Genomic DNA, 27,070 nt, shown 5'->3' with positions numbered 1-27,070 from the left:
GAAAGTGAGGAATTAGTTTTATAAGTGCTTATTTTGACTGACCTGAAGAAGCTGCTCCTCTGCAATACCTCTTCATTCCAAGTGTTTGGGTTGCCATGCAGTGAACCTGATAGGGAAATTTCTCAAAGTTATAAATAACTCGGGAATGGTGGTTATTTTTAGCTTTGATTGTTCTTCAGTACTGCTGGTTGCACAGTTGTACTGACATAGCTTGGAAGGGGCAGCTTCTTACCTAGTCACCTGTACTGGAGGATACTTCTGCTGGAGGATATCCTTGTGAAGCTATGGAGGGGTGATTCTGTGTTGTGGGAAGGGTTTTTTTTTTTTTTTTTCATCACTGCAGAATAGGAAAGAAAGATAGTGTTAGAACAAGTCCTCAGAGAGACTGGATGGTCCTTTGCTTTCGCCTCTGTATCTGAAAGAGGTCTTCCGGGGACTGAGGCCCTTCAGGCTTTTATGTGTTCTGTTAAGCAAGTGTAAAGGAAGTAACATAGGTGATTCGTGTTTTGGGTCTTCTGCTGGTCTGTGTTATGTGGGTACTCCTGCAGTGAGGGCTGCTCCTGCTGAAACTTGTTATGTCTGATCTATAACTAACAGAAATGTGTGGGACAAGATCAAGTGACTAAAGTATAATGCATTTGTTGGTGTTTCCTTGGAGGTTTTTAAGACTTTTAATGTGGATAGATGTGGCTAATGGCTGAGCAGCACACTTCCTTCCCCTCCCCCCCATTTTTTTTTTTTTTTTAAGCAGGAAAGGTTTGTTATAGTGAACAAATAGTCTGTTTTATGAAGCAGCATTTGGTGATGTTACGTACTTAATGTAGTGTCGGCCATGGAACTCATTGCCCTTTAGTTTCATTGGAAGAACTGATTTATGCAGTTAGTTCATGGTATGAACTGGAAAGGGGAGCTGGGAGAGTTTTGAAGGAGAACGTGTCTTTCAGGATTTTTCAACTAGGCCAGCTGGCTTGAGTGAGAGGTTGCACATTGTTGGGCTGGAAGCAGCTTCTTGAGAATGAGGGGGAGTTCCTGAAGCTGGTGTAGCTCTTAAATGCTTCATCTTGTGAAACTGCAACTTTGAGTGTTCTGCATGAAATGAAATAGGCAGAGGTTTTGTGCCCATCTTATGATGGGTTTAGTAAGTGCTTAAGAGGCATTTGAAGGTTGAGCTGGTACCATCTAGTTTTCAGAATTTTGTTGACACTGGTGTTCTGCAAGGATCTAGAGCTATGGTCTTTTTTTTTTTAGTGACTTTCAGTCTTTTAGCGTAAATCTTTTTATCTTGATTGCAGATAAATATATGAACAAAGAACGAGTTGTGTATTTTTTCCTCCTCCTAGTCTAAACCTTTATTGGAATGCTGACAGATATGTCAGCTATATTATGGAGTGCTATTTTTAGTAATGCAGATGTAGTCATTATAAAATGTCTTTCATGTTCTATAACATCAAAAGGTGGATACATATAAAAGTAGACAGCTTCTTTGCTGTGGATTTTTTTTTTCTCAAAGCTCTGATACCATGTTAATCACTGTCTATGTCACAGCCACTTAGCGCTACCTGCAAGTTGCTTCCTCTGCTTGCCTCTGCATAATCTTTTTCTTGTCTTCCTGCCTGCTCAGTTCTTGGTGCTCTCAAAATGAGAGGCACTGGGCATTGTTATTGTACTGTTGGACTGGGAAGTTGAGGAGGATTCAGAAAGTAGTGGCAGCCTTTCTGAAAGGGAAAGCATTAAAGCAGGGAGGTGTCAATAATTAATTGGATATAGCTTTTTCCTCTGCAACAAATCTCCTTTATGAGCAACTCACTTTAAGGCTTGCTTGCACATGGAGGAATAGTTATTCTGCATTGTGTTCAGATTCTGCTTCAGTTTAGGTAACCTTCATGTATAACAACAGGGTTTTTTTTTTTAGTCTCTGAACACAAACAAATTACTATGAGGGAGCTTTACAGCTGGTGGCTATGTTCTGTTCTCTGCATACAGGCTGCAGCAGATTAGCTGTATGCTACTAGTTTGCAAAGTAAGGGTGTGAGTTGTGGCAGCCTAAAGTCTTGCATTTTAAGGCTATAGCATCTCCTCACTTCTGTGACTGTGTTACTGAGTTAATCCAGGAAGCTGGACCAGCTTTCTGCTTCTACAAGCACCATTCCTGCTGAATGGGAGGTGGTAGAAATTCAGAGGGAAGAAAATAGGAGTCCTCCTTCAGACTGGCTGAAACTTTCAGGGATCACTGCCGTTACATGCACGCTGCTCATGCAACAGCAGCTACTGAGCAATTAGTTTCTGAGATGTTAATTACAAGGTGAAAGTATTTCCTGATAAGTTGCTTGTGGAATTTTGATCGTAGCTGCTAGGTTGCTTTGGAGCAGAACAGGTTTTGCAGGGAAGTGACATGTTTCCAAAAATGAGAATGCCCAGAGCATTCAGGCCTGTTCATCTGACTGAACTCCTTGTTTTAGGATGTGTTAATCTCAGTGCATGTTTCATAGTTGAATTGATTGCTGCTTCCTGATGTGCTGAGAATGCCCCTTCTTTTCCATCCACATCCTTAGCAATGTGTAGGGTTTAGTTTTTCCTTTTGTGTGTGGTTTTGTGTTTGTGTGGCTTGGTTGTGGGCTGGTTGGGGTTTTTTTGCCTTTTCATTGTGTATATTTAGTGTCCCATCCAGAGGGCAGATCTGGATCCAATTTACTAGAGGTGTGATGGAGGAAGGACAGTAAGTCCCTGTGATTCTGGCTGGTAGATGGAAAAGAACAGTAAGGGAATTGAAATTTTTTATTACCAAACCTGTTATTTTTCTTCACCTCAACTTTCCATCGCCAGGCCCTTCTTTTCACCTTCCCGCTTCACCTGCTGCTTTCATGTTGATTGTCCTCTCCCTGCCCTGTCTATAGATCTTCCTACCTACAGAATGCATTTTCTGATGTCCTCAATTAATACTTGATCTTGGTTTTTCCTCTTTTTTTCAGTGATGATGCTATGAGGAAAGCTGGTGTTGCCCATAATAAATCCAGCAAAGACATGGAGAGTCATGTGTTTATGAAGGCCAAAACAAGGGTAAAACATCTCTATTTGTTTCCAGAAGTTACTGGGGGGTCAAAAGCAGTTTGGAACAACTGCAGGAATACCAAACCCAGTGCACTTAGTTAACTGTCTCTGCTTGGAGTACATAGTTATGCAGGATTTTTTATTTTTATGTGCTGCTTTTATCCTGATGTGTTTTGCATCCAACTGAACTTCAGTCCAAGACAGGTTTGCTGCTGCAGCAGCATTTAATGCGTATGTGGGACCTCACTTAATTTTTATCCAGAGACTTGTGTATAGTGAGTTGCATAGAATTTCCTTCATCTACTGTGTAGTGCCACCCCGTATGACCAGTTTGTTGATGAGGAGAAACTAGAATATTAATGAAAAGGCTGTGTCAAGAGTAAGACCAAGGGAAATGTTGTGGTCTCTGTGAAAGTCTGGTTATCAGGTACATTTCTAGACTACCAGAATTCCGACATCTTTTTCTGGAGCTGTGTTATAAGAAATTGCATACTGTTGCTGTCTCCAGACAAGCCATGTTTAGGGTAGAACTTGTCTTGGTGAATATTTTATAATGTTAATGTTACAAATTTATGCCTGCATCCTCACTTGTGAGGTAGTAGTTTCACGGACTGCCTCAGTCCTGTGCAGTTTCTCTTACACTTTATGAAGCACACTAATAAAATTCTGCAAAGAATATTTGTCTTTTCGCTTCTGACACTTGTGTCATATGTTAGTCTTTAAAGTTGTTAACTTGTATTTGTAATACTATCTTGGCTTAGAAAATGTTCTTGTAGTGTGAATGGTACATAGTTCAAGGACTAAAGTAAGTTTGTCTACCAAATAAGCAGGTTCAGCCCTTAAGAAAAAGGAATTGGAGTGGGTAAGAGGTGGAAAATGAATTTATTGGTTTATAATTATGTTCACACATTGTGATCCTCGAAGCGTGACTGTCATGGAGGTTCTTTCCAGTGAATTTTGTGGTTCCTTGGCTTTCTTACACCAAGAACCATAATGACCTATTAGTAAAAATATTATCACTTAGAATCATAGAATAGTTGGGGTTGGAAAGGGCCTTAAGATCATCCAGTTCCAACCCCCCTGCCATGGGCAGGGACACCTCACACTAAGCCATGCCACCCAAGGCTCTGTCCAACCTGGCCTTGAACACTGCCAGGGATGGAGCATTCACAACCTCCCTGGGCAACCCATTCCAGTGCCTCACCACCCAGTAAAGAACGTCTTTCTTATATCCAATCGAAACTTCCCCTGTTTAAGTTTGAACTCGTTATCCCTTGTCCTATCTCTGCAGTCCCTAATGAAGAGTCCATCTCCAGCATCCTTATAGGCCCCCTTCAGATACTTGAAGGCTGCTATGAGGTCAATTAACAGACTGTTCCTCACAAGTTAACTGCTCTGAGAAGCCCACAGAGACTGCCAAGTAAAACCTGTTAAGTTGAGGAAGAATACTGGAAAGCCAGAAAGTCGTGGCTGGTCTGTTTTTACTTCCTGTTCTAAAATACTCGTTTTTCACCTTTAGGAGGAATATCTTTCTCTTGTGGCCAGACTTATCATCCATTTCCGAGATATCCGTAAGTAATCGGGTTGGGGGCTGTGGGTTTTTCATTTCCCCTCAGTAATGGGATTGTTTATCCCATCCTCCCCCCAAAAAATAAATTTTAGGGTTTCTGTGTGTGGTTCTGCTTGTGACTCTTCAAGTTGCTTTAAAAATTTCATGTAATATGCATGCTTAATTTCTAAGTATTATTCCTTTTACACATCCATCTATAATTGAAGAGTCTTTGAGAAATTATTTAAATTTACTGCTTCTTCCACTTTCCTAGTTTTTTCCTGTACTTTTGCTTGCTTTCCATTACCTGTATAGCATCTTAGTTACCAAATTGGCTTAGGTTAATGTATTTTGGGGCCAAATTTGTGTGATGATATTCACAAAGGCAATTAACTGTCTTCCTTTGCAGACAATAAGAAATCTCAAGCCTCAGTCAGTGGTAAGAGCTTCTTTTTACTTCTTTCATTTTTTTATTTTCCTCCTGCCCCCTGTTTCTGAACAGAACAGCTTAGAAATCAGGGCTGTAGTGAATTAAGAAGGTAGATTTTGTAGCTAGAATATAAAATGCTGCTGTAGGAAAGGAAAGGTATCATGATAGCTTTGGAGTTGTTCCATGGTGAGGGTGAAAGGGTGGGCAGTATTTTGGATGTAACATGGGAGACTTGTTTATATCCCAGTTTGTACTTTTGTTAGCTTGCTACACTAAAATTCTTGAAAGAACAGGAGTGATTGAAACTAATCTCCTGCTGAGCAGTCCAGGTTCCTCCCTGTTACCAGCTTTGGGTTCCTCAGTGTGTTGTCAGAGGGAAGTGCTGTGTTTGTGGGGCGTACGCAATCTGCCATTTACTGACGTTGGATCTGATCATGCCTTCTGCCTCCATGCTGGTTTTATAGCAATTTATGTTAGGAGCATAGTAGGATCCTCTGTTTTTATCCTCTCACAGGCTAAATATGCAGTGTCTGTGACTGGGTAATATTCAGTCTAGACAGTTGGAAATTATAAGTATTCTTAAAAAAGAGGGGGTGTTACATTCTGTACCTGATTAATTCTGCTTCTGCACCCCATGTTGTGTTTTGCCCTCTTGAATGGCAGTTCCTGCTTTGACTTTACTCTTCTGTGTGCCTGAGGTTCAGACTACGACAGTTGTCTTGAAAGGCACTGAATTTATCCACTGCATAATAAACGTAATGTTATGAAGGTAACAGTATAGCAAAGTACATCATCTTGTCTGAGCCCTGCTTTTTTGTGTTGACTTCAGGAGGAAGAGGCTAATTGGATCCACAGTGGGAGTCATTTCTTGGGTTTTGAGGTTACTAGCTGTATATATCCTCATGGATATATGGGTTTTGACTTGCATATAAATTCAGAGGTGACTAGTAAATTCCTTTACTCTAATGTATTTAGAATATTTTTGGAACTTTGCAGGTTTGAAGCATTTTAAATAATCACAATTCTGGTTACAGAGAGACAAAGATGTGCCAGAAGCCTTTTGTCTCACAGCAGAGCACTGAATGTTAGGTTCTCAGGGCTTTGGATCTAGACACGGTCTGAAGCCAGCAGATCAGAGAGTGGATGATGGTGAGCAGAGGATTTTTGGGGTGGCAGTTGCGTGGCTGGTTGCCTATTGGTAACTATTTTCTTTGTAGATCCAATGAATGCCCTGCAGAACCTAACTGGGGGTCCCCCAGCAGGGACACCTGGAATGGGCATGGCTTCCCGAGCCCAAGGAGCACCGCTGAGTGGGATGAGTGGCCTTGGTCCCATGGGACAACAGATGAGTCTCCCAGGGCAGCAGCAGCCTCCTGGAACCTCAGGAATGGCCCCTCATGGTCTGGCTGGTGTCTCTGCAGCTACTCAGCAGAGTAAGTGTTCAGTTTGCTTCAACCACTGAAATTGTTAGATCAGCTTTTCAGTACATACCTCTTTTCCACCAGGAAAGGGTGCTGAAACGGTTTCATACTACTGGCTAAATTAACTAAGTGAACTGCAGGAAGAATTGGTTTCAGATACTGCTACTTAATGGGATGTCTTACTTAGTGTAGTGAAGAGTAGTTTAGCTGTTTATATGAGAAAATGCTTCTTTAATCCTACTTCAGAACTTTGTTTTTGTAGAACTCACCTATTTTTGCTATGGGTAGGGTGCTTCCTCTGTGCATGTTTCCTCCTCCGTATTCTATGATTCTATTTCTACATTCTCTACATTCCTGACTCAATATAGGCAGTGAGGAGTAGAGGTTGGTAGTAATTCCCCCTCTTTAATGTGCCTCATCCATTTGAGGAAGCAAAAGTATATGCTGCTAAGGAAGAACATTAATGTACTTTAGGGATTATTTTCAGTTATGAGTTATACTGGGTAACTGTCTCTGGCACTGTTTGGGTTTCATGTTTTAAGTCCAGTCTACCTTCTTTTTAGCCCAGCTTCAGCTTCAGCAGATAGCTCAGCAACAGCAGCAGCAGCAGCAACAATTCCAGCAGCAGCAGGTGGCTTTGCAGCAGCAGCAATTCCAGGCCCAGCAGTCAGCCATGCAACAACAGTTTCAGGTCCAGCAGCAGCAACAGCAGCAGTTGCAAGCTGTCCAGCAGCAGCAGCAGCAACAGCAGCAATTGCAAGCCGTCCAGCAGCAGCAACAGCACATGCTAAAACTGCAGATGCAGCAGCAGCAAAACCAACAGCAGGTGACAACAATGGCAATTGAGGTGATCTGTGATCAGTTATTTGACAAGTGAGGCTTGGCTTGCACAGAAGTACTGAATCTCAGCTCTGCCGGTTATTAACACATTTCCAGTTCAGTGCAGGACTTCAGTTTAGACTGACAAGTTAATTGCCGACAATGTTACATCCCAGAGGAAGGGTTTAACATTGTTTGGTTGCTGTCTTCTGTCATAGCAATAGAGAATTAAAGCCCTTGTGTCTTTCTCTCTGTAAACATCAGGATAGTCTTTCATTCTGACAAGAACAGAGATATGAGAAAGAACTAAAAGCACTGATACTACTCTAGAAATGGTTGTTTTGTCATTGTGTGAATTATACATTGCTGCTTTATAACATATGTGCCAATACACATGTATCATCCTCAGGCAGAAAAGCAGAAGAGGAAACTTCAGCTGTCATGCTCTTGTGCAGCTTCTGGTAAACAGTGGTGTTGATATAGGCTGGTTATATTTGAAGGAAGTGATTCTGAGCCCATTTGTGCAGGAGAAGCTGGTGGACTTCATCTTTGCTTTTGAAAACAGTTTTAGTAGCAAGACAAGCTTGTAATATTGAAACCATGGGCTTTGCACTATGTAGAGTTGGGATATATGAAGCTTGAGTGGATTAAAAAGGTTGAGTTTGCCCTTTGGGCTTAAAATGTCAGACTGACCTACTAGGATTCTGTTTGCTCTTGGTTTATGCTATAAAAATAAAGCTGCTATTGCATCGGTGGAAGCTTTAGCATCCTGGCCTTTTCTGCTTTTCAGATACAGCAGCAACAGCAGCAACAGCAACTACAGCGAATTGCCCAAATGCAGCAGCTGCAGGCAGCACAGGCTATGCAGGCACAACAGCAGCAGCAACAGCAGCAGCAGCAACAGCAGCAACAAATACCACAACAGCAGATACAGCAGCAGCCACCTCAACAAGTAATGCAACAGCAGATACAACAGATGCAGCAGCAACAACAGCAACAACAACAGCAGCAGCAGCAACAACAGGTTGCTCAGGCACAACAGTCTCAGCTTCCACCACAATCCCAGCCTCAACCCCAGCCCATGGTGTCTCAGCCACAGGCAATCTCAGGACAGATTCCTAGTCAGGTTATGCCTGTTACTCTAACGCCACAGCAATTAAAAGCAATGCAGGTAAGGGCTGGTCACCAGCTGATTGTTGGTTCATTATGATCCTCTAGAGAAATAAAAAGTCTTTGACTTTTACTAATAATGAAGTAGGAGAAAACACAGGTTGAGATCTGTAGTTTGAATGTTACGAGTTTAGAGGTTTATGTCTGAGCCTGCCAGTAGAGAACAGTTTTGTGTCCAAGAGTAGGACTTATGGAACTCTGAAAACCATTTATACAGCTCATATTTAGAAATAATTTCTTCTCTCACTCTTAAATAGACAAGTTAGGAAAAAAAAAAGAGGAAAGAAAAGAAAAAGAAAAAAGAAACAAACAACTCTTCTTAAAGAAAAATGATCTCTGTGATGTTTCCTGCTGTAGAACATGAGCAAATACTTTGAAATGCCCAGTGCATGTGACTGGAGCCAGTGCTGGCTATCTAGTATGCTGGCTTTGCTTCTGCTGCCATGCTTAGAAGTTCTAGTCAGAGTTTAAGATACTGGTAGTTCCTGCCTTGAAGAGAATGGGGACAAGACAAGAGTTTTGCTCTGTTGAACTTCTTGCTGGGTTATCCTCTTAATGGTGCAGCTTTTTGAACTGTTGCTTCTCTTTTGGGCCTTGCTGGGGAGCAGTGGTGGGCCAGCCACAGTTGAGTAATTACTGACCTCAGATGGGCAGGTCGATATACCTATGTTGTGCTCCTAACAGCTATGCTAGGAGTAGTTAGAGGTCACATATATCATCTGACAGTCGTAATGCATGTGTAAACATTGGAAATATTGGTTATTGGTAGGTGCTTAATGCAGTGTGCTTGAGGGAAATCAACATGTATGCAGTTAACTATGTTTGCCAGAAAGTACCTAGTATTTTCATAGAAAGACCTCATAGTACAGGTAAGAAGTTGCAAGAAGAAATTGATCCTTGAGCCTGTAATCTGTGGAAGACTGTTTTAAATGTTAAAACCATTGGAACTTTCTTTCATAAAGAAAGCTCAAAAACTAGGAATAATGTATATGAGGCTGATGTTGTCTTCACACCCTTTTTTATGAGCATAGTGAACGTAGTTGAAACAGAAATGTCATACCCTAATCAGATGTATATGTTTACTCTTTCTTTTTGCACTCTAGGTAAGAGCTCAGCTGGTCCAGCAGCAGCAGGCAGCAGCAGCAGTGCAAGCAGCTCAGGCACAAGCTGCTCAGATGGGAGCTTCAGGGCAGGTAAGGGACCAGAAGCCAGTATTGCTAGTTATAGGCCTGTAGCAAGTGCATGGTAGAGATAAGCATGGAGATGGGTTTCTGGTGGCTTTCTCGTGAGGGGTCTGACATTGGTCATACCCTTTGTAAAGGGGATATGGGCTTTTATGCTGCTTCTCCTTTGCCAGGAGTCAGAGGCAGGATTTCATTGACAACCTCTCTGTGCATGTTTTCTGTCCCAAGTAGGTAAGATTGTTGCTTTTACTGACACAGGAATGCCCATCAATAAGACATCCTTCTGTGGTCACACTACAAGTCTGACTGTTGGTACCTGGAGTGTATCACCTCTTCTTTTGTTAAACTTTCTTAGGTGACCACCTTGTTGCATAAACTTTATTTCTGTACTGTGAATCTTTGCCTGCTCTCTTTACTCACATGTGATTTACCTTCCATCTCTATGTTTCAACTACAAAAATAGTATAGACAATGAAATCTCTCTGCACTCCCCTTTCATTCCTTTCATCTTTCATTCTTTTTCTGAGTGAAATGGGCAGTAGATGTAGATTGCTCTTGTTCTGAATGTGAATTGTGAAGAACAAATGGCATGGGTCATAAGTGCAGAGTTATGTTTTAAAGAAGTGCTGGGTGAAAGCTGATTGTCTAACACAGTTTTCTTATCCTGCAATACACTTATAGCCCCAGTGATTGTTCATTGATGTGTGTCTGATTTGAAGGATACATGGTAGGGGGGAAATTGGGAATAGCTTGAGCTGAACCTCTCATCCTGTTTTCCACAAGAATATGAAATAGTCTTTCATGGCTTACCTCTGTAGTGTTGAGGCATTTTACAAACACGGGTAAGTAGAATTACCACCACTTTGTAGATGAAGAGACTGAGCAGACAGATGAAATGAGGTTTGACTAGGATTAATGGTAGAGGTCTTTTTGTATACCCAGACATTCCATGTCTGCATGCACCATTTTCCCTTCAACAAACAACTAATAATATAGATTCAATAAGACCTTTGGAAGCTTTTTACGTTGACTGTGATAACAATTGGTTCTTTAACGTGTATCTCCCAAATATGTAACAGGAATAGTATCTTGTACTATCATAGCTCTCATGTGGCCCACATGCTTGTTGGTGGCTAAATTCTGTTTCTGTATTGGTCCTTTTGCTTGTGTCGATGTAACACAGGATATAAAAGCTGAGCAGTGGTAAGTACAGTTGGTACAGTACTGTCAGCAATGTAGAATTCTCTTTCTACAGTTGAAATATGAATTAAAACTGGTTTATTTCTTAAATAATTTCCAGGTGGGAGCTGCAGGGACTTAGGCTGGCTGGAAGGAGACTGACTTTTTTTCTTTTTACTAACTTAATGGTGCTCTTTTCAACTCCTGAGCAGATGGATTGTGCTTATATCGAGTCAACTTGATTCTTCCCGTTTAGTGAAATCATATGCCAGTGGCTTAACAGCATGGCGCATTTGAAAAGTTTCAGGTGATAAGATGGTTGACAGCAGGTTTTTTATTGCAGCTTTGCTCAGACATGTGTAGTAAACTCAGGGATTGCTCATTATCTATTGCAGGTGGAGTTTAGAAAATTCCACATACAGGCTTTGCTCCATTTATTTTCACGAGTCTACTAAAATTCACATAGTGCTGTGGAGTCCAGTAATTAAATGGGTTTCTCATGCTTGTGTAAATATTTTCTGTGTATCCTATTTAAGATTGTGGCAGTGTACAATATTACAGTGCAGCTTTGGTGTTGAGAGTACATTTGGATTTTCTTTAATTTGTAAGAAATTTCTCCTAAGAGTAGATTTTGCTTTGTATTTAGTACATTCTTCACTAGCACCAGCATTTTTAATGGATCTGCCTGGATTTATTTGGGTCAGGGAAGCTTTTGTTATAAAAAAAACCTATCCTAATCTTTGCTTGTTACATTTTAAAATTTATCTCTGGGTGCTTTCATACCGGGGATTTTGGTTGATATGGCTGCATTTTTCCTTTTCTGTTAAGTTCCTGTGCATCCTTCCTGCATAAAAGTAGAAGCACTTCCAGGTTTAAGCATGGATCCACCTGAGTTTTGAAGTTCTTCTCTGAAGTCGTAAAGACACCACACAGGTCAATGTTACCCTGCTTGGGTATCTAGTCCTTGAGAGCATGTAACTCACAGGTGAAGCTGAGAAATAAACACAGCAGTGTCCTAGTGACTGCAGCGTGCTACAGGAGTGCTTTCAGCACCAAGAGAAACGCTGTAATCAAGTGGAGTTAATTATTAATAAAGTTGAAACCACTGTTCTAGTGCCACTCCTTTGGGTGCTTAGAATGCAAATTGGCTCTTGCTCTTTGAAAATCAGAGCTACCTTTAGTGGAGCGACAGTGGCACTGTACTTACATGTGCTCACCAGAAGCTGCGTATTTATAGAATTCTGAATTTTTGGATTTTAGATGAAAGAAAAATACAGACACAGGATTCTACTTGTATATTCCACTTTATTTTTATCAGATAATGGGGTTTGTATCTCACAGGGGAGGGAGACTCTCTTCCTCAGCTTGTTCTCTGTTGTTACAGGGTAAAATTCTCAGTTCTGTGAATTGAGATAAATCAGATTTGCCTTCAGTTTGAATCTTTTCAAAAGTACTTGAGCACTTCTAGTTGTCTTCTGTTTTTAGACTGACAAGAACAACTCCTTCATGGATATATTGCTTTTCCTAAAACGGATGCAATCTTTGGAACCCCCTTTCCCAACTCCTTTGTCAAAGGATCACAGGTTTCATACATGTAAATCAGCTGGTGAATGGGGAAAAAATAGATCACTTCTGTTAAGAGAGTGGTGGAATTGGTATAATTTTATATATACACTTGCTTTCTGAAGCACACATTTAAAAAAAAAAAAAGAAAAAATAAAAGAAAATCAAACACAAAATTGTCCAACCACAAAACCACAATCAGCTGAAAACCTTTGAATTGCAATTTATTATACTGGTGTTCAGTGGTTTGCCAGACACTTAAACTGTGAATATGCTTCTAATTTCCTTGCCGTTGGAGGAAGCAAGCTGATCTTCACACTTTGGTGGCGTGGCATGAGAAACAGGACCAAGGTGGGACGTGCGGGTCACCATAGCATCCCTGGGATTTCACACGCTCCAGAGATCCATGTGCATTCACGAGGGTCTAAGATGGGGTGATTGTGCCTGGAAGGATATATTCCCCTTCCCTCCTGTCCCTCTCCCAGCAATTTTCAAGTTTTTTGTTTTTGGTTTTGTTTTGTTTTTTGGTTTTGGTTGTTTTTTTTTGTTTTGTTAGGGTTGTGTTGCTTCACCAGCTCTCATGTTGATACTGTAGCTCTTCACTGCACTTTGTAGCATCCACCTGTGCTTTGTGCCAGTGCTGGGTTGTTGTGTTAGCTTGTGGTGGCTGTTGCATGCTGTGTGTGTACATGTGCATGTGTGTGTGATGTCTGAAGTGCTCTCATTTGTTTCTCTTTTGAAATCCTGTCTCTGACCATCCCTCTTTGCCTTGGATGGAAGGGGACTGCATTGCTCTGATGTTGTGAACTAACAGCTGTGCTGAATTTGACACTGTTTTCTTTATCAGTTATTGCTTCCTTTTTCAGTCTTGCTATGTTGTATTTAATTTTATTTAACAGTTGTAAGCACATGCATTCTCTGACATCCTCTAGAGACATGTTGCTGGCTGCTTCAGTCCATTTACATTGAACACTAAGCAAGAATGCCCCAAACCATTTACTGAAAGGAGACTTCATTAACAAGTAGGTTAGTTAGGGCCTGTTTAGGTTCCTTGGTAATACGTATGCTGGAGGAAAAAAAGTAGCTTGGAGGACTACTTTACTGTAGATCTTTGAAGAACCAAACAGAAGCTCTTTTACTGTTGACTGAATCTGCCAAAGTTACTGGAACACTACTTCAAAAATATGCTGTATTTGCTGTTAATTCTCGGCATAAGTGGTATAATATCAAAACTTTAAGCAACAGAGGGTTATACAGATATATATTATTAAATCTGTGTGGCTTACTCAGGCTAATGGTTCTGAAAGGTACTTCTAGACACTGCAGAGTAGTGTAGTCCTAATACTGTTGTAAAATGCAAATCCATTCCAGTGCTAACCTCAGCATTTGTCCTAAGTGCTGACATTTCAGGGTGTGCTCAGTCTGTACATCTGGAGAATCAAATAGTGCATGATCAAGGCAGATTATAAGACTCGTAACGAGTATTTTTGCATAGCTTAGTAATAGAGGAATGGATATTTTTCAGAATATTGGAGATTGCAAGGATATATTTGACTTATTCTTTGGGTTATAAAAGGAAGGAAATAGCTTTTTCAAACACAGAAGTCCTTTTTGTTGTCTTTGGTATTATTATAGTGTCATAGGTTGGTCTGAAATCTTGCTCACTGTGGAGCATTTGTACTCACAGCTGCTGTTGAACTGTCAGCCAAATACTTCTGTAATGAAGGATGGCATATGCAAATACTGTTAAATCCTTTGAGCCCTCTGTGGGAATGAAAGCACATCAGCAACCTATGGCATTATATAGCTTCTTACATGGAGCATTCTTGACAACAATTTTAGAGTACTTATTTCCAAGAATTCTAGAAATTTAAGATTTCAGACAAAATTTAGGAAAAGCCCTTCATGTAAATGGCAGCATAGTGAACCCTCGACCCAGGAATCTGAATCTATGTATCAGTTCTCTCAAGATACCTAGAATTCATTAGATGCTTCCTGAAACTGGATAGGAAGGATGAAAAGGAGTTTGATTTATAAGCTAGCATGTTAGATTAACCTTTAGAGAAAAGCTCACTAACCTTCCCTTCATGCTCTCCCTCCCCCTAATTCCTGGAGGTTGCATGTGCTTCTCATCCTGCCAGTGCACTGCATTTCTTGTTTTGCGATTACTTTTGTCTGTTGTCCCTCTGTCCTCAAAGATGATCACCGCACCTATGGCCCGAGGTGGGATGCAAATAAGACCACGGTTCCCGCCTACCACCGCTGTGTCTGCTACACCGCCAAGCTCCATTCCTTTGGGCGGACAGCAAATGCCACAGGTATTTACTGAGTCAAAGCACATCGTGTCAGGAATGGTGCAAAGCATTCAATATGTGATTATATAGCTCTTGCTTTCAAGCAAGAAGTCACTTCTTTATGAAACAACTAACTTGCTGGTGTTACTCAGGGTACTGGGTTGTTAAGGTTTCTTATGGATCCTTTTTCATTTTAAATAATAGGTTTTCTGAGAGCTTGGGATATCAAATAAAGCATTTTTAAAGCAATATAGATCTTTATTTTAACATGTACATCATCTGCATGCTCAGAATTGAGTCAAGTCTTAAATGAGAGGTTGTGGTTTCTGTTCGGTTTTTGTCCATACTCCCCAAGTGTGCATTCATGAGTACTGTGAGTCAGTACTGCAGTGTCCTAGCTGAGTTGTGTCTGGGACCTTACTCATGTTCATATTCTCTACAATTGCTTCTTTCATTAATGGTAAACTTGGCTGATATCAATTTGAGTAGCTTCTTGGCGTGATACTGGGAACCAAGAAAAATGGAGCTGTTCCTTTGTTTCATAGTTGCGTAGGTGGAACTGCCAGAAGGATTCCACTTGTACCTGCATCAGAGAAGAACCTGTGTAGGCAAGGCTGGCAGCACCATCCAGCTGTTGTTGGAAGATGCACAAGTACTGCATCTGCCTGGTGCAGTTCTGCATCTTCTAAAAACCTCATGGTCATGTTTTGCAAGTGAAACGTTTCATTTTCGGGGAGAACTAGAATGGGGAGAAATAGAACTGAGTTCTTACCAGGAAGTCACAAAATGAGGCTCTCCTCTGCTGAAGTGTCCTGAGCCCTGTGATTGGTGGTGATTTAAATCCACATCATGATGATGGAATAGCATTCAACTGCGTTTTTCTGTCTGTTATTCCTGAACCTCGTGTCTTATTCTTCTAGATGCTAATTTTCAAATTTAATGCCAGATGCAATTTTAGTTCTCAATTTTGTTCATAGGTTTCATGAAAGTTTCTTCACTCTTTGATTTTTGTTTCCTTTGCAAGCTTCTTGTGGGTCTCTGGAATGTCTGAAACTTTGCTTCCTAGTGCTGCTGCACCAAGTTCAGTAGGCACAGCCTTTTCTCAGGAAGGTAGATACAGTAACCAGAAAGATTCTGTAGACCTATGCAAACACATCTTTTGTTGTTTCTAGTTTAAGATGGATGGTCATTGTTCTTACCTTAACTGAAATAAAACCCAGGCATAGTTGTTGAGTCAAAAGACAATTTACTTTGAACATTATTTACTGTAGCAGTTACATGTAACTGAGACAGTTACCTGCATATGAATTATTCAAATGTTTGATTTGACAATGAAGCCTTCTGATAGATATTTAAGGATTAGACTGGCTTAAATTTAATATTTGAGTCATAATAAAAGACTTCTAGTTTAACCATTCAGTGCCATAGGCTGATCTTTTAGTGCTGTCATGTCTGTGATTATTGAGGAGCATTGATTTCTGATACCAAATGAATTGGTCATCCAGGAGCACTCTCAGTATCATTCCAAGGATTGTGAAAATGATGTAAAAGGCTGAAGAACTAGAGACGGCAGAAGAGGAAAGGAAATTTCTGTATGAACAATAATTGGAGTGAAAATGCTCCTAAGCAGGTGGTAGTAAAATGAGTGAATAAGTCATAGTTTGATGCTGGCAGGAAGCATGTTTTTAAAGCCAGACTGACAATGCCATATACTTGACAGCTCTAGATCAGGATGAATCTCTAGTGCTCTTTCCAGATCATTTTGTTGAGGTTCTAGGTAGATTAGAACTTAGAAGTGTTGTTATTTCTACCTCTTAATTTCATAAAATGCTTAAATAATATTGTCTAACGGATATGTTATAACTGGCTTATCATCAGAGCCCTTGCAGGTGCTTGCCACAGGAGAAAAAGGGCTATAGCATGTATCTGTTTATTAATTACTCATTGAAGCCTGTCTTCTTATTGACTACAGTACCAAAAGTCATTTAGACTTGGTGGTAGGCAGTTCAGAGTGTCTTTTCTCTTTAGAAAAATATCTTGGTGTTGCAGTGAAGAATCCCTTTCAACAAAAGGGGATATGATATAAATACTGAGTGACTATTTTTACTCTGTATGACAAAAATGTCAATTTGTGTTTTTTTTACCTTAAGGCTCAGTTGATTCTACAGTGCTTTTTTTTTTTGTTTAATTGGGATTTTGTTGTTGTTACTGTCTTTTCAATGAAAAGAATGTACTTACTGATACTTGATAGTGTAAACAGTGATTTACACTGAATTCCACAACCTCCTGGTCTTTTGAATTGCTAGAGTGTTAGAACTGAATTTTTTTTAAACTTAGCTGAAGTTTGAGCCTGAATAGTTACCAAAGATGAACTGCTGTCAATGTTAGTGCCACTTTTTGAACAGCTAAGAGAAGATTGATGCTCCATATTTGGATTCACTCAAGAAACCTGCTCTTACTGAAACTTACTTAAAGATTAATACATAGATTTAGCAATTAGATAACAAAATTATTGCAGTCTGCAATAACGTGAACTTCCACTTTATTGTTGGCACAGAAGTATTCAGCAATCTGAAAATTCAGGGTGGGGAAAACCAAGTAAACCTGAGTTAATATTAAAATGAAGGAAGGGATACTAGCCTGAGTGGGAATATGGAAACTTGTATCTGAACTTATTTGAAGCTCTGCAGAGTTGACATTTTGTCATGTAAAGCAGCATAATGGTGAACTTTAAACTCAGTTTGCAATGGATTAGGCAAGGCTGTGCTTACTGGCTTAATGTTGAAATGTTAAGTACGCTGTAAGTAGTGTAATGGTTTCTAGAGTTTTCCTTTGGACTTAAGTGTTTTTACTGTTCCTCTTTACCCACCACTTCCTTGTTGCAGTCTCATTTTCCTTGTTGATCACTTCTGCATATTGTATGCTCTTTCTACTGCGAGCTTCTGAAAAACTCTTGCTAGCCTTATTTATACTGTGTGCTGTCCCTTGCTTGAGACTCAGCAGACTGGATGTAGGCCTCATAGCTAAATTTATCTTCCAGCATGGTGTGTTCTGAATACTAAGAATAGCTTAGATTTAGTGGTTACTAAGTGCAAACTTTTGTCATGCAAGCCTAAGTATCCTTTGGGCAAGACTTCAGAAAAGTAGGGCTTAGTGTCATGATCAGGTCACGGCAGAGTTGCAGAGCAGATTCACATTCAGTGGGCTGTAATTGCTGTCCATGAATATGTAGATACAGAAACTGTCTTCCATAAGTGAAAAAGTACATAGTTGCATTTCCTTACGTATGTGGAAAATGGATGGTCAGTAACTCTGGAGTTAAATGAGGAGCTAAATAAGTTTAATGGAGTTAAAGCTCTGGAGGAAGGTTGGTTTGTTTTTCCTTTTTTTTTTTTGTCTTTTGGGTTTAATGGTATTTTTTGTGTTTTGGTTTTGGGTTGTTTTTTTGTTTAAGCCTTCTCTTTAATTGAAGTTAGTTGGAAAGAACATTATCTAGAAGTTAAAATTTCATTAAATTTTTGTAATATCCTGCAAACAATGTAGAAATCTGAAGCTAAAAGCATCTTTAAATCTGTTCTATAGAAAGACAACTGAAATTAATATGTAGCAAATTAACTGCTTTCAAATTAAAGTAAGAGAGTAAGTTCAGGATTGCACACTTCTGAGTACATGTTTTTGACACTGTCACAAATTGATTAATATTAGACATTAGCCTTTGGTATTCTGAAATTAAGCTGGCAGAGCAAACCTGTTGGAAGAAGGAAGGCTGTTTGCCTATGCATGTACTTAAATCAGAAGGGTTAATATATAAATAAAATCTAATTAATTCTCTGCTTATGTGCAGAGTAGATGCTGCATGTTCTTTTCTTTGCTTTTCTGCAACATTTGTAAATTAATGTGAAGGGATCTTGGTGTTAAGTAGATACAGAAGCTTAAATCTTGCAAAAGCCCTAACGAAATCTTTCTTGTTGTTTCCCAAAACACAAGGATTTAAGTTTTCAGAAGTAATTTTATGTAACCAACTTCAGACACTTAAAAGGGGTGTGATTTTCAGGAAATGATAAACCACAAAATGTTATCTTTTTGCAGTGTTCATCATAGCATCCTTCCAGAGTGGTGAGAAGCTTGGTTTCTATGGGACGCAGTCTGTGCTTTTCAATCTCAGAAGTGTTTTCCTTACTGTTGAAGGGACATGTACTGTTAAAAAAATCCACCTCCTAGGAGAAACAGTAATCACAGTCTCGGTATTTATTGATTATGGAGAAAATGAAGGTATCACAGCTGATTTAAAGCATCATTTCAGCCTCACTTGTTCTAGGTATTCTCTTTGCAGGAGAGGTTGCGAAGATAATGGGGTAATTGAAAACGGAAAAAAATCTTAGTATGTCAGACTCTGTTTGATTTTGATTTTATTTTTTTAAGCTATGCTGTAATGGATTATATAGTAGTATCTTCGGGTTTAACAGTTCTACATTTGCACCTAGCTGAAGATTTGTTTGGGCCCATTTTTCTTTCTAGAGAAGTGTGACTTCTTGCATGCTGTAATGGGGTGTTCCAAGCGAAGTATTTCTTGTCATGTTCAGTGTGTACATGCGAAAGTAGGTCATGCAATACTTGCTTTTTCATGTGCTAAATATCACGTCCTCTGGAAACAGTTGGATGATTTAGATTCATATTTAATGAGTGAAGGACAACACCAAGTTGCAGTGGCCATGAAGTGTTTGGGACTAGTGGATTACTGGGACCTTAGCTTAAAAATGCTTTAGACCGAGGGAGACAGAGTTGTTAATTCATGAAGGTGCTAACAAGTAACTTACAGAATGGACGCTTGGATGAGTCATAATATGCAGTCTCTGGAGGCTGGTTTGATTTATCTTTGTATGTATGTGTCTATAACCACAAGAACTCTGCATGTCCCTTAAACGAACATGATCACTTAATATCTGTGCACTACTGTGCACTACTGTGAAACAGAGCTTTTTTGTTTTAAGGGATAAAGGGGAAAAGCGTCCATTAGAACAAATTGAGAAGTTGCTTTAACTTGAGCATCATCTGGCTCTGGCACTTTATTGTGTAAAGAATACACTTAATTGTTACAGAGTTTGGTACTGCTCTGGAAATAATCTTACTCATCTTTTTGTCCTTTAGACATACCTCATCATGCTCCTAAGGCCAGAAAGCTACTTCCATTTAATTTCCCATCCAGGCTTTCGGTTTGGCGTGTTTCTATCTCCATCAAGATTTTCAAAGCTGAATGTTTGAGCAAGATGTTGATGATTTGGCTTACTGTGTGCTTTTGTCCTTCCTTCCTCCTAAAGAAAATCCATTGGGAAACTACAGTCAAGTCTGACAAACTGTGAAGATGAATTCAAATGTCAAAATAAGGAGGAGTTTTTATGGCTGTTAATTCTCAAGTTAGAACTGTCTTTACTTCCTGCTCTTCTTTAGTACTATTAAAGTACAGGCTTTTCAGGTGGCATTACTGATATTTTAATTGCAATGTGATGGTGTGGGAAATAAAAACCAATGATTATACAGTTATTCAAATTATGTGCAGTTTTAATAGTTATTTCTAATAAGGTTGATGTGAAGTACTGCCCTAAGAGCCGTAAGAGTAATACAGGTGGGACTATCGTTATGGGAGAGAACAGGAAACTTAACAGTGTAATTTCTTGTAGGTCTGAGGATACGCTTCTCTCCATAGGTAAAGCCTTTTAGTTAGGTTCCCATCCTTTACTCCCTTTTGTTGTTATTGATCTTTTTCCACATTTCAGGTCAGCCAGAACAATATTACCATGATGTCATCCCCATCTCCTGTCCAACAAGCTCAAACCCCCCAGTCAATGCCTCCTCCACCACAGCCACAGCCATCCCCTCAGCCAGGCCAGCCAACTTCTCAGCCAAATTCAAATGTCAGGTGAGCTAGACTCTTTGTCAGTTCTGTAAGGGTGAGGTTTTCAGAAGCATTCAATGTATCTTATGGTGTTTCCATTGAAGTCAGTGAATTTTGATAACTGCAGTGAGAGTATAGGCAGGATTGTGCTGAATACAGCCTGAAAATCCCTATTTTAAATAAACTGTAAGAAATCTTCACCATATCTACTACTGGCAGAGCTACACAGTGCTGTAACAAAGCTGCTGAAAGCATATCTGCTCACTGATCATGCTTCCTTGTCATATTCTGGCAGGTTTGATTTTTATGCTTATTTTCCAGCTCTGGCCCAGCTCCATCACCCAGCAGCTTTCTCCCCAGTCCATCTCCACAGCCATCGCAGAGCCCAGCAGCTGCACGAACACCTCAGAACTTTAGTGTCCCATCCCCAGGTCCTTTAAACACTCCAGGTAAGTGATCTGGGTGCTATACTGCAGACCATGAGTTGGGGTATGTTTTGGTAACTAATAGTTCCCAAAAAACCTTGTATTTTTTAGCATGATGTAAAGTTTAAACAGCTCTACAAAGCAGCTAGCATTACAAGTAATGAACATGGCACATGTACCACATAACACAGCAACATGGATATCTCGCATCAAAATCTATTGAAACTTCTTTTCTCATTACTGAACTATGTAACGGGTTTTTCTAACTTCCCAAGTCTTTTGAAAAAGAATGATACTTGATTTAATGGAGTGAGGTTATAGAGGCATAATGATGCCTTAGTTCCATGCAGGAAAGAACCCATAGCAACAGCATGCAATTGTAAAGGATGTAACCACTTAATCACAGGTGGCAGGCTGCTTTGCTCCAAAACACCTTCCTAGGTGTACTCTGACATTTGTGCTCTTCTCTCTTCCAGATGTAATAAGCAGTTTCTGATACCGTGAATGGAAGTAACATGCTAGCTCCTTCTCATACCAGTGTTGTGTGCTCTGCAGTTGGAAAGCACTGACTTGAGGAAAACTGCAGCAAATTCAATGTGTTGATTTAGTGTTCAATGCACCAGAGTGAAGGCAAAATGAGGACCTAGAAAATGGGTGTATGAAACTTTGGACCATTTCAGAAAAAAAAATTATTAAATGAGAATTGCTGTTCTGTCCACAAACATGTTATTTCTGCACAAAGACTAGAGGATTGGACAAGCCCTTAAACTATAGGGCATCCAGTTGTGAATTTGGATATTTGATGTAAGCTATGATTTGGGAGTGCCACATCTCAGACCCGGATTCTGAAATGCAAGAGTGTTGTTCTGCAGTATCTTTTATCATCCCTGTGACATGCAGTCTTTACTTCTTGCCAGGAAATCCAAATTCTGTCATGAGTCCAGCCAGTTCTAGCCAGTCAGAGGAGCAACAGTATCTGGAAAAACTCAAACAGCTATCAAAATACATTGAGCCACTCCGGAGGATGATCAATAAAATAGATAAAAATGAAGGTGAGGTTTCCTATATTTAGTTGTGCATTTCTCTCTTTCAGCTATCTCTTCTGATGAGAGTAGCAGGAACTTGTCTTTTGTGATGGCTTCTATTCTAGGGATTAAAATTGATAGTGAAAGTTAGATGCTTTTCTTGCCTATGACTGTAAAGATTTACTGTGAAGAATAGATAAAAGCCTCATCCTTAAATTCTCTCCAGTTTTTCTTTCCTACTTATGTTTTTGGGACACATAGAGCTTACACAATGGGCATACTTGTTTTGGATATGCATGCTTTCACTTTTAACATTATATTATATTCCTGTCTGCAAATATGGAAGCTATTCTTGTAGTCAGTGTTTGTGTCTCTGATATTATTTCAGATAGGAAGAAAGACCTGAGTAAAATGAAGAGTCTGCTGGATATCCTGACTGACCCTTCAAAACGGTAACTCTTTCTCCTTTTGCCTGGACATCAGATTCCCCAGCTCTTCCAGAAATTTGTTGTTTAGCATCCAGCCCTGTTGGCATTGAGGCTGTCTGTGGGGCTTAGATACCAGAAATACTTTAGCCAAGGTGACCATTTTGTGGTGATGAAGTTTCTCCTCTTGTGCAGGTGCCCTCTGAAGACACTGCAGAAATGTGAAATTGCTCTGGAGAAGCTGAAAAATGATATGGCTGTGGTATGTAATGCTGTGAACTGTCAAGAATAAACAGTTAATTCCAAATGATGATATGATTTGCCAAGACAGTTTTTTGCATTTCTTGGTGTCATGCTGTTAAGACTTCAAGTAAGATAGGACAAAGTAAGGAAACAGAAAAAAAAATGGGCTAGCATTTACTTTATGTAAGTCATCTGTATGTTTCTTTTAGCTGAACTTTCAAATTCTTGTACTTTGTGCAAAGACATGAGTCCTTTCTAGGAGTTTTTGCAGTACATTTCAGGACAGATCTCCTACATGAGAGCTGTGGGCTGTGGTTGTGTTTTTTTTTTTAATTTATTCCCCACTTAATGTTACTATATGCAGTTTTGAGAATCCTCTGCATTTCATGCATTGGAAGATTACCACTGTCAAATTTTGCAGAGTCAATAGTAAAGATTTCTTTTTTGGTGATGATTAAAAGAAAAGGGGCTTCTCTTCTGTTTCAGCCTACTCCACCACCTCCCGCAGTGCCCCCCACCAAACAGCAGTACTTGTGTCAGCCACTTCTGGATGCTGTTTTGGCCAACATCCGTTCACCAGTCTTCAACCATTCGCTTTACCGTACATTTATGCCAGCTATGACTGCAATTCATGGGCCACCCATCACGTATGTATCATGACCTGCTGTCTATGTTCATTATTTAACAAAAAAGACATTTATCTGTAGAAGCTTTTAAAAGAACAGATGGGTTTATGGTTGAGTGTGAGCTATAGCTGTCCTTTTTACAGCTGTAAAATATTTGACAAATGCAGTGTTGGCACAAAGTTTTCACCTAGTCCTTTTGCGGACTCTGTTTTACGCAGGGCTCCAGTTGCTTCCCCTCGAAAACGGAAATATGAAGAGGATGAGAGACAAACCATACCAAATGTCTTACAAGGGGAAGTTGCAAGATTAAATCCTAAATTCCTGGTGAACCTGGACCCTTCCCACTGCAGTAATAACGGCACAGTGCATCTTATATGTAAGCTAGGTAAGCAAGAAGAAACTAAGGGCTGAATTCAGAAAGAAGTGCTGAGCTTGGTTGAAGAGTTTTTTGCTAACAGCTTTGAATCTTGCTAACCTTTGGCTTCGGCATGAAGTCTGTACTTACCAGATTCAGGGCACTGCTTAATCATGACATTCTGTGCAGCCTGCTCCAGGGTACACCTGGAGATTTCATTTGTGATGACTGATCCTTTCATTGTACTGAAGCTGCAGTTGATAATCTCATTTAGTGGCTAGAAAATAATTCGTTGCTAGTAGCAATCTCTACTCCTGATTTGACCTATATTGATACGTGAGAATGATACGTGAGAATTGTTCTGCCTCCAGCAACTAGGACAGAGCTAGGGAAGTGTTGAGTTAATTTTTGGGAGGGTCTGTTTCAATTTGTACTAGTGATCACTGACAATGGTATATGTTCAAGAAAAATTCATATTGCATCTTTTTTGGTCTCGGCTAAATAATCATAAAGTGCTATAGTCTATTAACTTGTTCTGCTCTTGCATTCCAATGGGGAAAACAGATTCTTTCCTCCTCCCCTCGTTTGAGAAATTGGAACTGGTTTTGTCCTGAATATCAGTATAAGGCACTTAATTTTCAGAAATTAGGTGTCTAACTTAGTGAAGTTCAGCTGATGAAATGGTGAGAGTGGCAAGGTACAGAAATGTGTAAAAGATGGAGCTACATTTGCCAGGCTTTTCCTCCAAGAATTTAAGTGTTGCTAAAGCAAACAATGAGATTGCCTTCAATAAAAATTGAGATGTACAGGTTGGTTCCTCCTTGGGATGAGTCTAGGTTCCAAACTGAATGATGCACAAAAAACCCTTTCGCCAGCAAGGAATGCTTTGTTCTGATGGGAATTGTGTTTGCATTCTAGATGACAAGAATCTCCCAAATGTACCACCACTGCAGCTCAGTGTTCCAGCGGACTATCCAGATCAGAGCCCTCTGTGGATAAAAAACCCCAGACAGTATGGTATGAGGATGCTAGCATGACACTTTTTGGGCATGTGCATGCAGTAATAGTGGGGAAATGCGAACATCGTATATTAATCTTCTTTTAAATACTGTTTTTATTGTAACTCTATTTATCTGTTACCTCTTTCTTTCCAGCAGCCAATCCCTTTTTGCAGTCCGTGTATCGGTACATGACTTCCAAACTATTGCAACTTCCAGACAAGCATTCGGTCACGGCACTCCTAAACACCTGGGCACAAAGTATTCGTCAGGCCTGCCTCTCTGCTGCATAACATCTCATTTCCTAAACCGTGAAGCAAGAAAGAAGGTCTCAACAGCTGGTCTCTTCCACATGCAGCTGGAAAATCGCATTTTGGTGAGGGTACTTCAGAAGAAAGAAACCTTATGTTGTTTTGTTTCTAGACATCAGGTTCAGTAGAGAACCTGATGTTAGACTTGGTTTTCATGCTTTTTATCCTCTGCCTCTGTGGACTTTTGCCAGCATTTTCAAATATACAAAATGTGTATATATGGTTCTTGAGACTGTATTAGGATGAGTTTTTATTGTCTTCTTAGAGAAGAAATTATTTGTGGACTTCCATCAGGGAGTCTGGTATAAGAGGGAGTAGGGAGAAAATGTCCTAATTTGCTTCAGAGTATGCTCAGTGCCAGTATTTGTTTCACACTGTGTGTTTTGTGACCTGATACTGCCCCAGAAATAAATTAGCTGCAACTAGAATGCGGTTGCAAACTTGTCCGTGATTGCAGGAATCTTTTTGCCTATTAGTTTTGCCCAGAGGTGGGATGAATTACAGCTTTTTAAGGCATCCCTCAAGTACTTGAAAGAGATCTGGATAATTATACATGGGGGTGGGGAACAAAATGGGGGGGGGGGGGGAGTATTTATAGGTTATTTAAACACTACTCTGTTTAAATGGTTGGGTTTTTGTTAGCATGAACCACGTTTCTCATCACCTCACTTCTGGAATGAGAAAAAAAGAGATACCAATGACACACTGACTTCCTCTATAAACTCAGTAAATGTGTATGTAAAGGTGTGGGGGAACAAGCCCAACAGTATAAAGCACCTAGTAACACAAATCAATCCAGCAGGTTTGTAGCTACATTTGTTTTACTAGGCGTCTCTCTGAGGTGTCTGGCTTGCTTTGGAAGTTGATGCAGTTCAGTGAAAATGCTCCTGTACTTCATCAGTTTGTTTAAAAAGAAAAGTTAAAACCAACATAGCTCGGAAGTAGAACTGACAACCAAGATTTTGTGCCTTGAGCAATGATGGGCACTCAAATTGGTCATCAGCTGCCTTATCATTGGGCACTGCTAATGGAAACATTTGCCATGAGTAACTAATTTCACGCATAGTGTGATGGTTTTATTTTCCCCATGCTTATAAGTTGGTCACTCTTAATTTCCTGGTGCAGAACAATTTCAAATTTCAGATATTCCCATTGCATCCTCCTCCATTTCCCTGTATTGTGCAGCAAACCTTAAAGAGTAGCTGAGCTCTCTTCCAGTAGCGTCAAGGAATTGCTATGACCTTTGTAAATCTGTGTGGTGTCATCAGTTTTAGGATGTTTTTAACTGTGGGTACTTAGTAAGCACTGACTGAGGCAGCAGAATGCTATCAGTATTTTGTACATGAACTAATGCATTATCTGTTTGTTTCAATTGTAATAAATTTATTATTATTCCTGTGTTGGATGCTAACATTATACTGCTCTTGCCATGTTGATCCATAGATACCATTTCTGTTGTGTCCATTTGGTGATGCTTACATTGTTCTGTGGTCAGTGAAGATTTAAAGGCTTTGAAGGTTAGGGGAGGAAATAATGGCTCTTCATCCCATGCAACACTATCTTTATGGTCCTTGTAGTGAATTGGAAGACCTGGTCAAGTGGTTAGTAATGGTATCTACAATTGAAAGATGTAGATTTTTAACCAGTTGTTACATGGCTGACTCCTTAGGGCAAAAGAATCAGTAGCACTAACACAGTTTATAATATGTAATTAAGTCATAATCCAAGAAATAAGGGTAGAAACAGGGGGTTAAAGGTATTGCCAGGGTCTAACACAAAGGTGCTTATAGCATTTTTTTCTTAACAATTTAAAACATATCTGGAAATAGATGCAAAGCGTGTATCCTTCAGATTTACAATAAGTTTGCTAGTGCAGTTTTCAAAGCAGTCACTGTAGCTGCAGTACTTTTCAGTTTCCTTCAAGCAAGATGCAATGAGATGTTAGACTGAGGGTGGGGTAGACATCCTGACACACAGCAGCTTCTGAGGTGGGAGATAGATCATAAAAACTGGAAGTGGGACATGTACCTGCAGTGTGTCAAATTAATAGCTGTGAACTGGTCATTGCAGAAGATGAGGTAGAAGTCTTGTCTGCAGAAAAAAGAGAAATGA

At 39.9% G+C, this 27,070-nt stretch overlaps 1 protein-coding gene across 5 annotated transcripts in view; it reads left to right on the top strand.

Annotated features, from left to right (window-relative positions):
• Positions 1-26,374, top strand: part of MED15 (mediator complex subunit 15) — a 30,154-nt gene extending 3,780 nt beyond the window's left edge. Inside the window, exons 2-18 of one of the 5 annotated variants that reach the window (XM_061465968.1) lie at positions 2,970-3,057; positions 4,568-4,619; positions 5,007-5,036; positions 6,245-6,460; positions 7,012-7,274; positions 8,058-8,438; positions 9,541-9,630; positions 14,562-14,681; positions 20,432-20,574; positions 20,872-20,999; positions 21,893-22,027; positions 22,389-22,452; positions 22,621-22,687; positions 23,155-23,315; positions 23,513-23,679; positions 24,568-24,666; positions 24,807-26,374. In XM_061465968.1, coding sequence (XP_061321952.1) covers positions 2,970-3,057; positions 4,568-4,619; positions 5,007-5,036; positions 6,245-6,460; positions 7,012-7,274; positions 8,058-8,438; positions 9,541-9,630; positions 14,562-14,681; positions 20,432-20,574; positions 20,872-20,999; positions 21,893-22,027; positions 22,389-22,452; positions 22,621-22,687; positions 23,155-23,315; positions 23,513-23,679; positions 24,568-24,666; positions 24,807-24,940 — 2,338 coding nt within the window. In that variant the 3' untranslated portion in view covers positions 24,941-26,374. Of the gene's footprint in view, positions 1-2,969; positions 3,058-4,567; positions 4,620-5,006; positions 5,037-6,244; positions 6,461-7,011; positions 7,275-8,057; positions 8,439-9,540; positions 9,631-14,561; positions 14,682-20,431; positions 20,575-20,871; positions 21,000-21,892; positions 22,028-22,388; positions 22,453-22,620; positions 22,688-23,154; positions 23,316-23,512; positions 23,680-24,567; positions 24,667-24,803 lie in introns of all 5 variants that reach the window. The other 4 variants (XM_061465967.1, XM_061465970.1, XM_061465969.1 and 1 more) reach the window with 4 other exon arrangements.
• The last annotated feature ends 696 nt before the right edge of the window (positions 26,375-27,070 follow it).

Source organism: Pezoporus flaviventris, unplaced genomic scaffold, assembly GCF_033815535.1.
Source record: "Pezoporus flaviventris isolate CSIRO_AGI_PZ_B2104156 unplaced genomic scaffold, CSIRO_AGI_Pfla_v1 ptg000041l, whole genome shotgun sequence".
Lineage (NCBI taxonomy): Eukaryota > Metazoa > Chordata > Aves > Psittaciformes > Psittacidae > Pezoporus > Pezoporus flaviventris.
Note: the sequence above shows the minus strand (reverse complement) of the source record. Positions and strands in the feature narration are given on the sequence as shown.